The sequence below is a fragment of the Vipera berus genome, assembly GCF_964194415.1.
Source record: "Vipera berus genome assembly, chromosome: 4".
Classification (NCBI taxonomy): domain Eukaryota; kingdom Metazoa; phylum Chordata; class Lepidosauria; order Squamata; family Viperidae; genus Vipera; species Vipera berus.
The window spans coordinates 21,373,054-21,387,122 of record NC_138206.1 but is presented as its reverse complement, the minus strand read 5'-3'; the positions used below and the strand labels follow the sequence as shown (position 1 = coordinate 21,387,122).

Genomic DNA, 14,069 nt, shown 5'->3' with positions numbered 1-14,069 from the left:
CTTTTCTATCCTTAACACATTTCAAGGGCAGCTTTAACATACTCTAAATAAGATGTTAACTGAGCCTGTACCACTGGCAACTATCTACACTTGCTTGAGCCATCCATTAAAAACTCTTTCAATCGGGTGACTATCCTAAATCAAAATTTCTTCCAAACCGCAAGCTTGATTTTATACCAATGGTTCTTCATCCCACACCCTCTTTAAATACCTTTTGTGGCCACAGACCCTCAAAATTTAAGTTAAATCATAACATTTCTTGAAGTTTTCGCAGACCCTCTGTGATAACATCACAGATTGAGAACCATTGCTATATACTGTAAAATGAATGAAGTGGGAATGTTCTCTTTGCTGAGAACATATTAAAGTTTTTGTGGGGTTTGCCTCTGAATGCAAAGGTAGATACATGGTTTATTTTCCAGGGGATAGAGGGATGGGAAATAGGAGTAGGCAGCGCCAGCTTTTATGGATTTCTAAAAAAAATTGAATAGGTATGTTAAACATATGGGTGGGTTAATGCATCACTAATATTCTTCTTAAGAAAAAGAGGTCAAATCCTTTTTATAACAATAGTACTAAACTCTGAAAAGAAAAAAAGCATGCATAATTTAGTAAAAGCTTATGTATTAATGAAGCCAATAGCTGATTGAAAATAAGAATATATTTATTGACTTTGTGGCACTGTTTCATTGTCCCCAAAAGCAAGCCCACTGAATCCATAAAATCCATTAGAATGGCAAAGGACACATATCAGGAATCCGCCCATCTCTTGGTCACGTTAAGGTGTTTCAGATATTCTGAAGCATACTTGTGTTCAGGAAACTTTGCTTTCTGTTCAGCTATTCTTTGCTGCTTTAATGCAAATACATTTTCTTCATCGTGGCGATACTCCTGCTCTTTTGTCATATATGAACAACTTAGCCAATATTCATTTTCAGCTTCAATTTCAAGTCTCCTAATCATATTTGCCTTCATTAAAGGTGTAACGAATCTTGGCCGTCTATGTTTACCAATCCATTGTTTTCCAGGAATTCTGTTTCGAAATAGTACTCGAGTAAGAAACATCCCTGTAAAAACAAATATGAAATGTTAACTATTTGAAATATTAAGTGGGTAAACATTCTAAGTCAGTGTATTTGACTTACATTAGCAAAGAACAGAAATAATTTTTATAAGTTCCATTCAAGTAATTTGTGCCGTCAATTTGGAGAGATTCATCATTTACAGAAATTAAGAATTAACATAATACAAATCCCTAATAATGTATTACAGGGGTGTCAAACTCAATTTCATTGAGGGCCGCATCAGCATTGCGGTTGCCCTCAGGGGGCCGGGTGGGTATGGCCAGGGTGGGCGTGGCCTACTGGGTGGGCATGGCTAGAGTGCATATGGCCTACTGGGTTGGCATGGCCAGCTCTACATAATTCATATCAAGGGTGCCTATGGGGGCCTGGGCAGGAGTGGGACAGATCTGAGGGTCTCTGGCAGAAAGAGGGTCTCTGGGCCAGGGCCAAGGCAGTGGGGGCCGTTCCCTCACTGTTTCCAGGATGGCTTCGCGGGCCACATGAAACCACTTCGCGGGCCGGATTCGGCCCCCGGGCCTTGTGTTTGACATGTCTGATGTATTAGATTAATGTAGGCATTGGTGGCTCCATAGCTCACCTCCAAAGGTCTTTTGGAATATCAAGGTTTTTGCTGGATTCTGGAAGGACATAAAAACAAATGAAATATTTTCAATTTTTTTTCAAGAGAGTTAAAAGGGGGAGAAATCAAAAGCGCACTTTTTCAAGTTTTTTTAATGAACCATTATCTCTTCTCTGTATCAATACTCAATCTAAAGGAGTCCTTGAAAGAAAGGAAAACTAGATCAAATGCTTTCATGAAATTAAAAGTAGTAGGGATGGCATCTTAAAAGAAATTTGCACACTAATGCTAATTGGGATACTGGTGTGAAAAATACAGGTATTTTAATTATTTGGATTAATATTTTGCAATTTGCATTGCAATAAATACCACTGGAATTACAGTATACAGATTAGGTGAAACCTGGCTCAATAGCAGTAACCATGAGAGGGATCTAGGGAGTCCTAGTGGACAATCACTTAAATATCAGCTAGTAATATGCGGCAGCAGCCTAAAAAGCCAGTGCAATCCTAGGCTGCATTAACAGGGATAGAATCAAGATCACGTAAAGCAGGGGTCTTCAAACTTGGTCCTTTTCTGACTTGTGGACTTCAACTCCCAGAATTCCTCAGCCAGGCATGAGGAATTCTGGGAGTTGAAGTCCACAAGTCAGAAAAGGACCAAGTTTGAAGACCCCCTCGTGTAAAATATCGGTACTGCTTTATGAAGCCATAGTAAGACACAACTGGAATACTGCCTCGAGTTTTGGTCACCACATTATTTAAAAAGTTGAGACTTTGAGAAGAGCAACAAAGATGATTAGCGGCCTAGAGGCTAAAACATATGAAGAACAGTTGCAGGAATTGGGTATGGCTAGTCCAGGGGTAGGCAACCTTGGCTCTTTTATGACTCGCGGACTTCAACTCCCAGAATTCTGGGAGTTGAAGTCCACGAGGTTGCCTACCCCTGGGCTAGTCTATGGAAACAACGAGGAGTAACATGATAGCAGTGTTCCCATATCTAGGGCTGCTAGAAAGAAGTGGGGGGGGCGGCCGTCAACCTATGTCCCAAAGCACCTGAAGGCAAGACGAGAAGCAACGGATGGAAATTAGTCAAGGAGAGAAGCAACCTAGAACCAAGGAAAAATTTCCCGATACTGAAAAGAATTAACCAGTGAAATGGCTTGCCGCTAGAGGTTGTGGGTGCCCCATCGCTGGAGGCGTTTAAAAAGAGACTGGACTTGATATAGGATACGCAGGGGTCTTCAAACTTGGCCCTTTTATGACTTGTGGACTTCAACTCCCAGAATTCCTCAGCCAGCAAAGCTGGCTGAGGAATTCTGGGAGTTAAAGTCCACAAGTCATAAAAGGGCCAAGTTTGAAGACCCCTGGGATACGGAGTCTCCTGCTTGAGCAGGGGGTTGGACTAGACGACCTCCAAGGTTCCTTCCAACTACGCCTCCCCACTCTAGTGGGGAAACCCAAATAAAACCAGGGTATAAATAGAATTCGTGCTGTAGTGCACTTTTTTTTTCTCCCCGACCTTGGCAAATTCAGGCTGGGGAATTTCGCCTATCTTTAAGTAGCGAAGGTTGAGAAGAACTGCTTCAGTCCCCTCTCAACTTGCACCGGGCTGGCGTTGAAGACCACCTGAAAGCTTTTGCAGAAAACACTCTCGCAGCTGCAAATGGCCGGCTGCGACCTCAATCGGCCAGGCACCCACAATGGTTCTTACTACTGACATGCAGGATCGCCCTCGTCTAACGAGGCAATGGGCCGCCGCACGTTCCTTTGCCGCCTCAAGGTCACACTACTCACCGGGATCTTCCCAAGTCACCGGGCCTCGTTGCCTCCTTTCCACCCCGAGCGATCCGGATCGAGCCAAATGGCGCTCCGAAGGCGGCTGCGCTGAACGAACCTCGAGTCTCGCCTCTCGCGAGAGCACTGAAGCAGAGGGCGCGTCGTAAAAAAAAGGCTGGTAAATGAGGACTGACCAATTGACGCCCGGCTGCATCACGGGGTTCCAATAAAGAAGGCCAATCGGCTGCCGCCGTCCCGGGAAATTCAAAACGCCGCGAAGGGAAAGAAGAGACCAGCTGCGGTCTGAGGCCTAGTGGTGATCGCAGTCTGGGCGAGATACGAAGGCGCCTTTGTCCCGCATCTCTGCGGCTTCTGCCAATGATCGGAGGTATTCAGGGAAGGTTTAGACCAAGGGTCTTCAAACTTGGCCCTTTTATGACTTGTGGACTTCAACTCCCAGAATTCCTCAGCCAGCGTATGCTGGCTGAGGAATTCTGGGAGTTGAAGTCCACAAGTCATAAAAGGGCCAAGTTTGAAGACCCCTGGCTTAGACGAGGAGGCGGGAGGCGAGACTTTTCTGACGGTCGAAAGCTTTTCAGCCTCCCGAAAACTGATTTCCTGCAGTCCTTGTTAAACGCCCCTCTTGTCTCCTGAAGGACAAATGGAGTCTTTAGATCAGGGGTAGGCAACCTTGGCTCTTTTATGACTCGTGGACTTCAACTCCCAGAATTCCTGAGCCAGCTGGCTCGGGAATTCTGGGAGTTGAAGTCCACGAGTCATGAAAGAGCCAAGGTTGCCTATCCTTGCTTTAGATAGACTTGAAGGGCACCGTGGATTAATTGCCAGCGAGATTAGATAAAATATTTTCTTCCCCAGAACAGGTACAATACTTGTGCATGTGTTAAAAATTGGCATGGTTGCAATGTACAGATGGAGACAAGGTGGCTCAGTGGGTTAGGACGCTGAGCTTGTTGATCAGAAGGTCAGCAGTTCGGTGGGTCAAATCCCGAGTGCCACGTAACAGAGTGAGCGCCTGTTACTCGTCCCAGCTTCGGCCAACCCAGCAGCTCGAAAGCACGTTAAAATGCAAGTAGAAAAATAGGGACCACTACAGTGGGAAGGTAACGGCGTTCCGTGCGCCTTTGGCGTCTAGTCATGCCGACCACATGACCACGGAGACGTCCTCGGACAAGCGCTGGCTCTTCAGCTTTGAAACAGAGATGAGCGCCGGCCCCTAGAGTCGGAAACGATTAGCACGCATGTGCGGGGAAACCTTTACAGATGGAGAAAGGCAGTGTCTGGAGATGTATGCAGTACCGTTTCATTTTCTGTTACAATTGTAACGTTTAATTCAGTTTAGACACCAGGTAATTCCAGGCCATTTGCAAATAATGACATAAATGCTCATACAAATGAAACCAAGGTGGGATGAAGACAGAATGTACAGATAAAAAAAATATAAAGAGACACACCCAAAAGAGCCCCACCTGCATCACTCCAATGCCTGGGAGAACAATTAGGTCTTGAAGGCTTTATGGAACACCAGGGTGGGAGTGACATGGATTTCAGGGGGATTTCATTCCAGAGGACAGGCGCCATGACATAGAACAGAGGTCCCCAACCTTTGGGGCACCAGGGACCAGTGCCATGGAGAAAGGTTTTTCTGCGGACTAGAGGGGGTGTGGTTTTGAATGCTGCCTGCATCCCAAGGATGGAGTTTTGGTTGTTTGTGCAGCCTGCTTACTGGCATGCTACGGACCAGTGCTGGTCCGTGGACTGGGGGTTGGAGACCCCTAACATAGAAGGCACACTTTTGGGATTCTTATAGATGACACAGTTTAATCAAAGGAACCCAGAGCTCTCCAACTCTGCTGCTACATACTGGTCAGTCAGAAACGACAGGAATCAGGTGATCCCTCAAATATCCTAACGATACGAGGTAAGACTTTATAGGCAATAACCTTCATCCTGAATTGCACCCAGATGCCAACCGGCAACCAGTACATTTCACTGCCTGCACTGCTGTATTGTAGACCAGGTGAAGCTTCTGAGTGGTTTTTCAAGGGCAGCCCTATGTAGAGCACATCAGAACAGTCAAACCTAATACTGTTGCTTTGTGGGAAAGCCCTTTAATTTTTTCTGAATACATAGTCATTTGTTTAAGGCACGGGTGTCAAATTTGCAACATCACATGATATGTTGTGACGTATGGTGATATTTTTTTCCATTGCTGGCAATGGGGTAGGCGCAGTTTTGGCATGAGACATCCAGCCTGTGGGCCGGCAGTTTGACACCCCTGGTTTAAGGCTTGGGAGGAAAACAGCATTTTCCACATAGAAATGCAATATAGAGGGAAAATACCTAGAATTAGATAAATATATGTTCTACTAGATCAACCTCGCCCTTTTATATAAATCTGCATGTATGGAAAGACTTTCAATTATTTCTAAGCTATAATATATTTTTAGCAATCTTTTAATGTGTTCATTCATGAAAAGTTGAAAACTTTCATATTCTTTCTGAAATTCATCTTAGGAATGAGCTATTAGCTTTTCTTCAGTATGGATGTATCAGGAACGTTCTTCAACAAACTGCGAACTTTGGCAGTCACTTTGGAGAAGCAGGCTGAGCAATTTAAGCAAATTTTACTTGAAGAAGATGAAGGTGAGAGTGCAGTAAATAATTGCTTTGCTTCAGAAAGCTTACACTAAGACAAAACCAAACAACCTGATTTTGGCTTAAACAACACAGAATGTAAATTCGGACACTGTCATTCTGCATTTGGGATATTAACTAAAACGTGTTTCTGATTCAGTTCAGTTCAGAAGAATTATACATTTAATTGGTTCATTTCTGAAGCTCTGATGTTCCTAGGACTCCCAACCAATGACCATGATATTTTCTGATATTGCTAGAACATCTCACCTTTTAAATAACAAACATTGATGTATAGTGTTGTACATTCTTTTTCTAAAGATTTTGGTTGTGATTATTTATTTTCAAATGTTTTGAAGAATTTGAAGATGATTCTCCAATGAGATATCTACATGAACTCTACTCTGAAGTCAGAATACTAAAGGTAGATATGGCCTGCTTCTCTTTATTCTCTTCACTTTCAAATTGTTTCTCTAGGACTTCATAGTTTTTAAATGTGTTAAAGTCTGATTTAGTGGGAGATCGGTATGTGTGAAAATTGGCTTCTCTGTGTTAGGTAGTATCCTGTGATAGTATTTCATATTCCCTGAGATAGAAAACCTGATTTCTTCTATACCATGCCTCCTGAAACTTTCCATGGTAAATTTGTAATATTTCCAAAGAACCCACCAATCCTAAGATCTTCTATTAGGAGATGATAGCCTTATTTAAAAACACAAGTCATTTGGATAGCATGAAGTCATAATTAGACATGTTCTAAAATAAACTATGTTTTTATTGAAATGAAAAACATAGGAAAGGAACCTTGTTGCTGCTTCTATGTAATAAACAGCTTTTGTGCTAAACCTGACATGTAACTTGCTAATACATACACACACTATTACTGTTTATTACTTTATAATGATCCTTTCTAACTCAAACAAAAACAAACCATAGGCTGATGCTGATAATATTCTACATACAAGTTCTTCAGAAAGAGATGCCACATACGACTTCATAAAGGCCAGCAAAGTTCTGATGAAGAAAAATGCAACAAATATTGGAAAAATAAGAGATCTGTTTCAGAAATATGGTTACAAGACATTTATTGGCCTGAATGAAGGTAATTTTTTCCCCTAGAAAATTTGGTGTTTTAATATACTGCACAGTTTATTTCTGTGTGCATTGCTAATATTAAAAAGAATAGACACTTCAACTTGGCAATGCCTAATATTACACTTCATCTTCTATAGCTTTAAACGTCTGATCTTAACATTGCTGCCAGGTTTGGCACTGCTTAAGTCAAAAGTTTAAAAATTTCTATAATATGCATATATACTAAAAACTATGCCTCGATTTATTTTAATTTTTTGCCAGTTTTCCTAAGATACAAAATTTACTGGCCTCTGTTCTGTAAAATAAGCTCATCTATACATAGCTTCTAATTATTCCCATTGTGTTTCCTTCCATGGCATTTGAGGATGCATGTTCACACTGGTATAACCCATAATTATTTAAACCAATTCAGATTAGCAAGATTTTCCATCTCCACTTCATCTATAGGGTGGGGATATGATGGAGCATTTGCAATAGTAGTAGTAGTATGGAATTTTTTATTCTCTTATAACTAAGTAGAGGACATACATCATAATATTAAACACGGAACCTCTAGATTAAAAGCTTTGTGATTATATTGTAAATGCATTCAAAATAAGTATTTGTTTAAAAGTGATTTAAAATTTAATGATTTAAAAAATGATCCTCCTAAACTCTTTAAATATATACATTGCCAAGACATAACACACTTTGGCTTTAGAATTATTCATCTCTTATTTTTATATAGAGGTCATTATTGCTTATTCAAAAAGCATGGTTAAAATGCTTGATTTAGTGGTGAAACCTTGGTTATAGTGCAAGCAATGGTAATGATAGAAGGGCACGATTTGTACAGAAAATCCACATTTGTGATGTATTCCTTGACTTTTGGTATGCCTTATCACCGGATTGAGACAATTCTGTTCTTAAAGCAATAAAGGTTGAAGATGAAACCAACGCTGAATCTGCTATATCTGATCAAATAGAGCCAAAACCTCTTGATTTTCCTCAAAAGTCATCTGGATCTCATAGTCCTCCGAAAACTCCTCAGCTTTCAGATTTTGGGCTTTCAAAATATGCCCTTCCAAGTACTTCAGATACAGTACACATGCCACATAGCCAGAAGGAAGATGTGAAAGTCGATAAATCTGAATATTTGTCACCCAAAATAGAATATTTCAAAATCCACGGGCGTGATCTGTCTGTAAATGATGAAACCACAAATTTAATGGAAGACCAAACAATCTTCTTACTTAATAAAGCAAAAAAAAATAGGTAAGTAGTATCCCTGGAAGTCACTACAAAAATATAACTATTATTATTCCGTAATTTTGTATTTTTATGTCTGAAGTAATAAGAGTAATATTTTGATGTTATCTTCTTACATGCATAAGTATATCATTTCTGCTGCCCCATTTCTAAAGATTCCAAGCAGCTTTCAAGTAATAACATAATACTGAAATATAAAAAGACAGTAGCATAAACAAGAAGGCCATGATGTATCTTGCTGCAGAATCATGTATTGAAATGTTCAAACATGTCCAAATAGCTTTCTGAAGAGTCATATTTTCATGGTTCTCCAAAACTAATAGGGCGGGATGGCCTCTGAGGTAGAACATCCCTGAAAAATTCAAGCATAGGATCTCTTTAAGCAGCACTCCCTTCTATATCTCACACAATGAGCAAATTCAACTTAGAGAAGGCAGTCTTGTATATGTACAAGCCTTAAGCCATATTGGACTTTAAAAGTAATAATTAGCACCCTGAGGTGTACTTGGAAGCTAAGCAGTTCCCAAAAAAGTAATGTAATATTACATGAGTGGACCAGAACAATTTGGGTCCTGCATGCTCAATCATCTTGCAATTTCCAAAACGTCTTCTATGGCAGCCCTAGGTTGATCAGTTACAGTAAACCAGCTATGAAGTAACAACAACAAAGCTGTTGTGATGTGAGCAAAGCTTTCTGTAGTAAAATTGACCATTATGTTGCAAGGGGCTTCTTGGCCTAAGCCTCCAGCTCCTTACCTGCTGTTCAAAGAAGAGCTGAAAGCCTGGAAAAAGCCCTAGCTTGCAAGCCATGGCCTTGTAGGGAAGCATAAGCCCACTGGGAATAAAAAATGAGCCGTCTCTGAATATAGTTGAGAAAGGGTTGATATATTTGTTGCAAAGCATCACAGGAGAAGACATCTACTTCTCTTGACTGTTGGTCATGCTGGTTGAAGCTGATAGCTCATAATGGCAAGAATTGTGTTCTTTAGGCTCTCAACAATTATGCTGCTGAATGTCAGTAGCAAGCTGCTGAAACTAGTATGGTGCAGTTTCCTATCATTTTGATGGAAAATGAGGAACCAGTAGTGTAACTCATAAGTTAGTATAAAGCAGACATGTCAAACACAAGGCCCGGGGGCCAAATCCGGCCCGCAAAGTGGTTTCTTGTGGCCCGCGAAACCATCCTGGAAACAGTGAGGGAACGGCCCCCACTGCCTTGGCCCTGGCCCAGAGACCCTCCTCCTGCCAGAGACCCTCAGATCTGTCCCACTCCTGCCCAGGCCCCCATAGGCACCCTTGATACAAATTATGTACTGTAGAGCTGGCCATGCCCACCCAGTAGGCCATATGCACTCTAGCCACGCCCACCCAGTAGGCCACGCCCACCCTGACCATACCCACCCGGCCCCCTGAGGGCAACCGCAATGCTGATGCGGCCCTCAATGAAATTGAGTTTGACACCCCTGGTATAAAGTATAATGACAAAGAGAGGGATTGGAAAATCCTTGTGCTGGTCACATGTGATATACCCCATCTAGTGAGCATTAGCATTAGCTCACTCATCCATCACTATCCCCAAATTGGTTGCTGTACACCACAAAAGAGGTTGCCCAACCCTACCCTGTATGTTTAGGTCATCAAACCTTTATATAATTTTATAAAGTACAAGAGGACTCACAATCTATAATTTAACTTAAAGTAAATATCAAAAATGGGAAGAAAAGTAGATGAGATTTTTTTTTATTATTTTAAGATATTAGATTAGATTTAGAAAAGTGAATAAGAAATAAAGTCAGTAATGACATAGGTAACATTTGTTCCCATTTTGCTGTTCCTTTGGAGATAACATTATGCAAAGCATAGAAAAGGAATAAGAAATAATAAAGCAAAGAAAAACATGAAGGAAAAGGAAATATATCTAAATCTAGTTTACACTAATATCATTGCATGTTCTACTGTATACATATCTTTCTATTCTTACAACCATTAATTTTATTCTTCCAATAATTATGAGAAAATACATATTTGCAAAAATGTATTAATTCACATCAGCAGTTTCAGTAAATAGAAGACTTGTATGGTGTCATGTATAAGATTAGTTGTACTTTTATTTAAATAACATTTTTGTCTTTTGCTAATAACTTGACCAGATCAGCAGGGACGATGGAATCGAATCAGAATGTGGTAGCGCTCAGGCAATCAAATGAAGCATATGGTAAGTCTTATGTAGGTCAAATAACTTCCGGGATATTTCGTATTCCTAAGTGAAGTCTTGGGAATCAACTTGAGAATGTCAAGGTTGAAAAACTGCCTTAATGTATTTCATCTAACATTTGGGATTTGATGAATAACCCCTTGTTGTGAAGGAAAATCTTGTAGTTTCTGGACTTGCTTCTGCTGAGCCCACAAATCAAAACTCAGAACTCTTCCTATAGCATTGCCAGTAGTATTCAGGGACATTTTCCCTATCCACCCCACCCAGATATCTCCAAATAGGTTATAGATGAGAGAGGGAAAAAGGAACAATCAGAAATCTCAAATTTGCAAAAATGGCAGAAGAGAGCGGGAGGGGGGGGCACATTAAACTGTCCTCTGCTCTCTTCTGATACTGCTGAATGAGTCTTCTGTTTTCATGAAGCATATTTCTTAAATCAATCCTTTGATCCATTTTTGCATAATTTAACATTTTCAGTGTGAATAAATCAAATGTTTTCAGATGATGATTCTTTGGCTTCACCTGCTACACCTGAGTTCTGCACACCTGGAGTGAAAATTCCTCACAGAAAGACCACTGTTTTATCAGAGTCTCCAGAAAGTAATCATTTGGATGTTCCTAAACACACCACAGAAATACTTCCACTTGATGCAAAATCTCAGCAAATACAACCTATGGTAAGCATTGAGCAACAGACTGGCAAATTTTAGGAATCTCTTATTAAAATGTCTGTCACATATTGAATCCATAGTATGCCTCAAGAATAATATCTCAATAAATGCTTGATTTAGTTGGTTAATACGTGCTGAAAAATATAACTATGTTTCAAAATTTCAACACTGTTTTTTTCTTTCCTTAGCATGTAAGTGCCACTAAGATAGTGCCAGATAATGATCTTATTATAAAAGACAGTGTTCGACCTGTCCTGGATTCAGACAAATATCTGGAATATATTGGAGAACCCACTTCTCCAGCAAAGTCAGTATATGAGGACCTCTTCAGTTCACCATTACCACCGCCCGAAATAACTGTGATTCCAAAGAATCTTTTGCAGGTTTGACGTGCAAAATTAATTTGCACTAAAGTTATCATTTTATCAGCAAAATTGGAAACATCCATTTTTCAAACTCTCTTGTTTAAACTTTTTTAGATTTTATCCCAGTACAATCCAAATATAGAAGTACCCAGATCAGTTGAGAAAGGAACTAAAGAAGGAAATGCTTCGGTTTGTACTGATAACAAAGAAAACAGGTAAGATTTGAGCAAAAAGTACATTTCCCTTGTATTTTGTGAATGAAATCAGAGTTTTTGAAAGTTGAGTTTTTTGCACTTTCGTGCAATTGAGATTTTTTATCTTTGTCTTAAACAGTGGCCAATCAAAATCTTTGCTATCCTGATACTTTTCTGCCACCCTTTCCTTCCCCCCAAATAATTTTTATTCCATCTTGGCAGGGAAAAAAAGATGAACATTGATAGTATTAGTACTCTATCCTTATATACAGTATTTAGTTTGGCTGGTTCACACAAAACGTAAGAGATATTGTTTCTTGTAAACAAGTTAACCCAAGTGCTATTTTTTTTACACGATAACCAAGAATAATATATTCTATTTTTAATGAGCTGTCTTACTGAATATTTTGTCTTTTAACTACCTATAATGATCCACTTAGTATGATTTCTCTAAACAAACCATTTTCACACTTTCCTGATGCTAATCATTGTTGTCAGGAAATCAATTTGTGGCTTAAGATCTCCCAACATTATTTGTCAATTGAATAAAGATGCTAGTTATTTCCTGGGGAGAGAGTCCTATTATGAAGGAATCAAAATACTCATCCTTCTCAAATGCTTTGGATATAGTTTATAGTTTATTAAATTTTTATACCGCCCTTCTCCCGAAGGACTCAGGGCGGTGAACAGGGCATATAATAAAAATACAAAAATACAAAAGTTAAGAAAAAATTAAATTATTGCCCAAGTAAAACAGTAAAAATATACAAATATTAAAACCCTAAGTTAACTCCCCATCAGGCCACGCCAGCTTATAAAGCCCTACCACTCTAGCCAATACTGCTTTTCAGTTTCCTATTAAAGCTAACTCTGGAAGTGAAATCACAAATCAAATGCTATTTCCGTAATTGAGAATCTTGTAAAATAAATGTTCGTATCTAGTGAAACATGTATACTAATAGCTGAAGCTAATAAAACAAGATTGTAATATAAATGTGCCTCATTATTACATCTGCAGAAAATACTACGGATGAAATGAAGACTAAAGCTGCATTTTTTCTTCGACTACCAATCTAAAGAGGTTTTGGGAAACTTAACAGGAATAAAAAAAACTACTTTGTAAACTATAACTTCTAATTTCAAACTATTCAATCATTTTTACTCCTGTAAAAATCAACAAAGAACTAAATATGCTGTCAGTTATAAATGATCACATGACTCCAGGACAACGCAACTGTCTTAAGTACATGCCACTTGCCAAGTGCCTGAATTTGGATCACGTGACCATAGAGATGCTGCAACAGTCACGTGAAAACTGTTCATGTCACTTTTTTCAATACTGTTGTTATCTTTGAACTATCACTAAACAAATGGTTCTAAGTTGAGGACGACCTGTATCTGCTTTATCCCTCTGAGTTCAGTATTTTATCTGCCCTCAAATGAATAAAACCGGGGTTTATGGGACATCTCTCAGCCAAAGATTATAGCACCCTTGATGTAGAACCAGTGAATACCTGAATAAAGCATATTAGCATTTTAATGCTACTAATAAAGAACAGAATATTTTAAATTGCTAGACCTACACTTAATTCTTATCAAATATTATGTAAGTAAACATAGCTTTTAATCATTTGCCTAGTTAACACAAAATAACTACCGGTATTTATCAGTTCTAGAAAATATATAGATTTAACATTTCTGTGAAATTATTAGAGAAAATATGATGTATGCTATTAGATGTTTGACTTGCTAGTAAAATAGGATTACAGTCAAAATGTCCTATCAGAAATTTAGAATTGTTTCAACATTTTAGAAACAAGTTTTCAGTACAGATGCATTTTTAGACCACCTCACCTATTTTCTAGACAGGTCAAAAATGCAACAGTGAAGATTAGCATCGCATTCAGATAGAGATGCTAATGTGATTGGCAAGAGGTATTATGACATGTGCCGTTCCAGAGATGCAGACTGTACTTTTGGCAGATAAGCTAGGAATCTCAGAAATAGCAGAGAAACTCATTTTCCAGTTGTCGGGGGGGGAAGTTAAATTGGGATAAGAATAACATTGGAGGAATTGGGGAAAATTGGAAAGGTCGGCAGTTTGGCGGGTCGAATCCCAAGTACCGCGTAACAGTGAGCGCCTGTTACTCGTCCCAGCTTCTGCCAACCTAGCAGATCGAAAGCACATAAAAATGCAAGTAGAA

The 14,069-nt window shown here is 39.4% G+C and overlaps 2 protein-coding genes across 3 annotated transcripts; one reads left to right on the top strand and one right to left on the bottom strand.

The window, feature by feature from the left end:
• Positions 1–646: 646 nt before the first annotated feature.
• MRPL57 (mitochondrial ribosomal protein L57) lies at positions 647–3,549 on the bottom strand. 2 transcript variants are annotated; one of them, XM_081326921.1, is made up of 3 exons: positions 3,441–3,549; positions 1,663–1,702; positions 647–1,067 (listed from the first exon to the last, which is right to left on the bottom strand). In XM_081326921.1, exon 3 carries the CDS (start codon positions 1,063–1,065, stop codon positions 751–753), a length of 315 nt encoding a protein of 104 aa, XP_081183047.1. In that variant the 5' UTR covers positions 1,066–1,067; positions 1,663–1,702; positions 3,441–3,549; the 3' UTR covers positions 647–750. The 2 variants fall into 2 exon arrangements, with proteins under 2 accessions (XP_081183047.1, XP_081183048.1); XM_081326922.1 differs by lacking the exon at positions 1,663–1,702 and having other exon boundaries at positions 3,441–3,540.
• A 93-nt stretch (positions 3,550–3,642) lies between these two features.
• On the top strand, positions 3,643–13,305 carry SKA3 (spindle and kinetochore associated complex subunit 3). Its single transcript, XM_081326266.1, has 10 exons — positions 3,643–3,810; positions 5,958–6,086; positions 6,437–6,501; positions 7,014–7,179; positions 8,084–8,426; positions 10,571–10,635; positions 11,137–11,312; positions 11,495–11,689; positions 11,786–11,886; positions 12,884–13,305. The coding sequence occupies exons 2-10, from the start codon at positions 5,984–5,986 to the stop codon at positions 12,897–12,899; spliced, it is 1,230 nt and encodes a 409-aa protein (XP_081182392.1). The 5' UTR covers positions 3,643–3,810; positions 5,958–5,983; the 3' UTR covers positions 12,900–13,305.
• Positions 13,306–14,069: the final 764 nt, after the last annotated feature.

Coding starts and splice junctions, on each gene's coding strand:
- MRPL57 (XM_081326921.1), bottom strand. CDS start 1,065: ATGTTTCTTACTCGAGTACTATTTCGAAACAGAATTCCTGGAAAACAA.
- SKA3 (XM_081326266.1), top strand. CDS start 5,984: ATGGATGTATCAGGAACGTTCTTCAACAAACTGCGAACTTTGGCAGTC. Junction 6,087..6,436: donor TTTACTTGAAGAAGATGAAG/GTGAGAGTGCAG, acceptor AATGTTTTGAAG/AATTTGAAGATGATTCTCCA. Junction 10,636..11,136: donor GCAATCAAATGAAGCATATG/GTAAGTCTTATG, acceptor AAATGTTTTCAG/ATGATGATTCTTTGGCTTCA.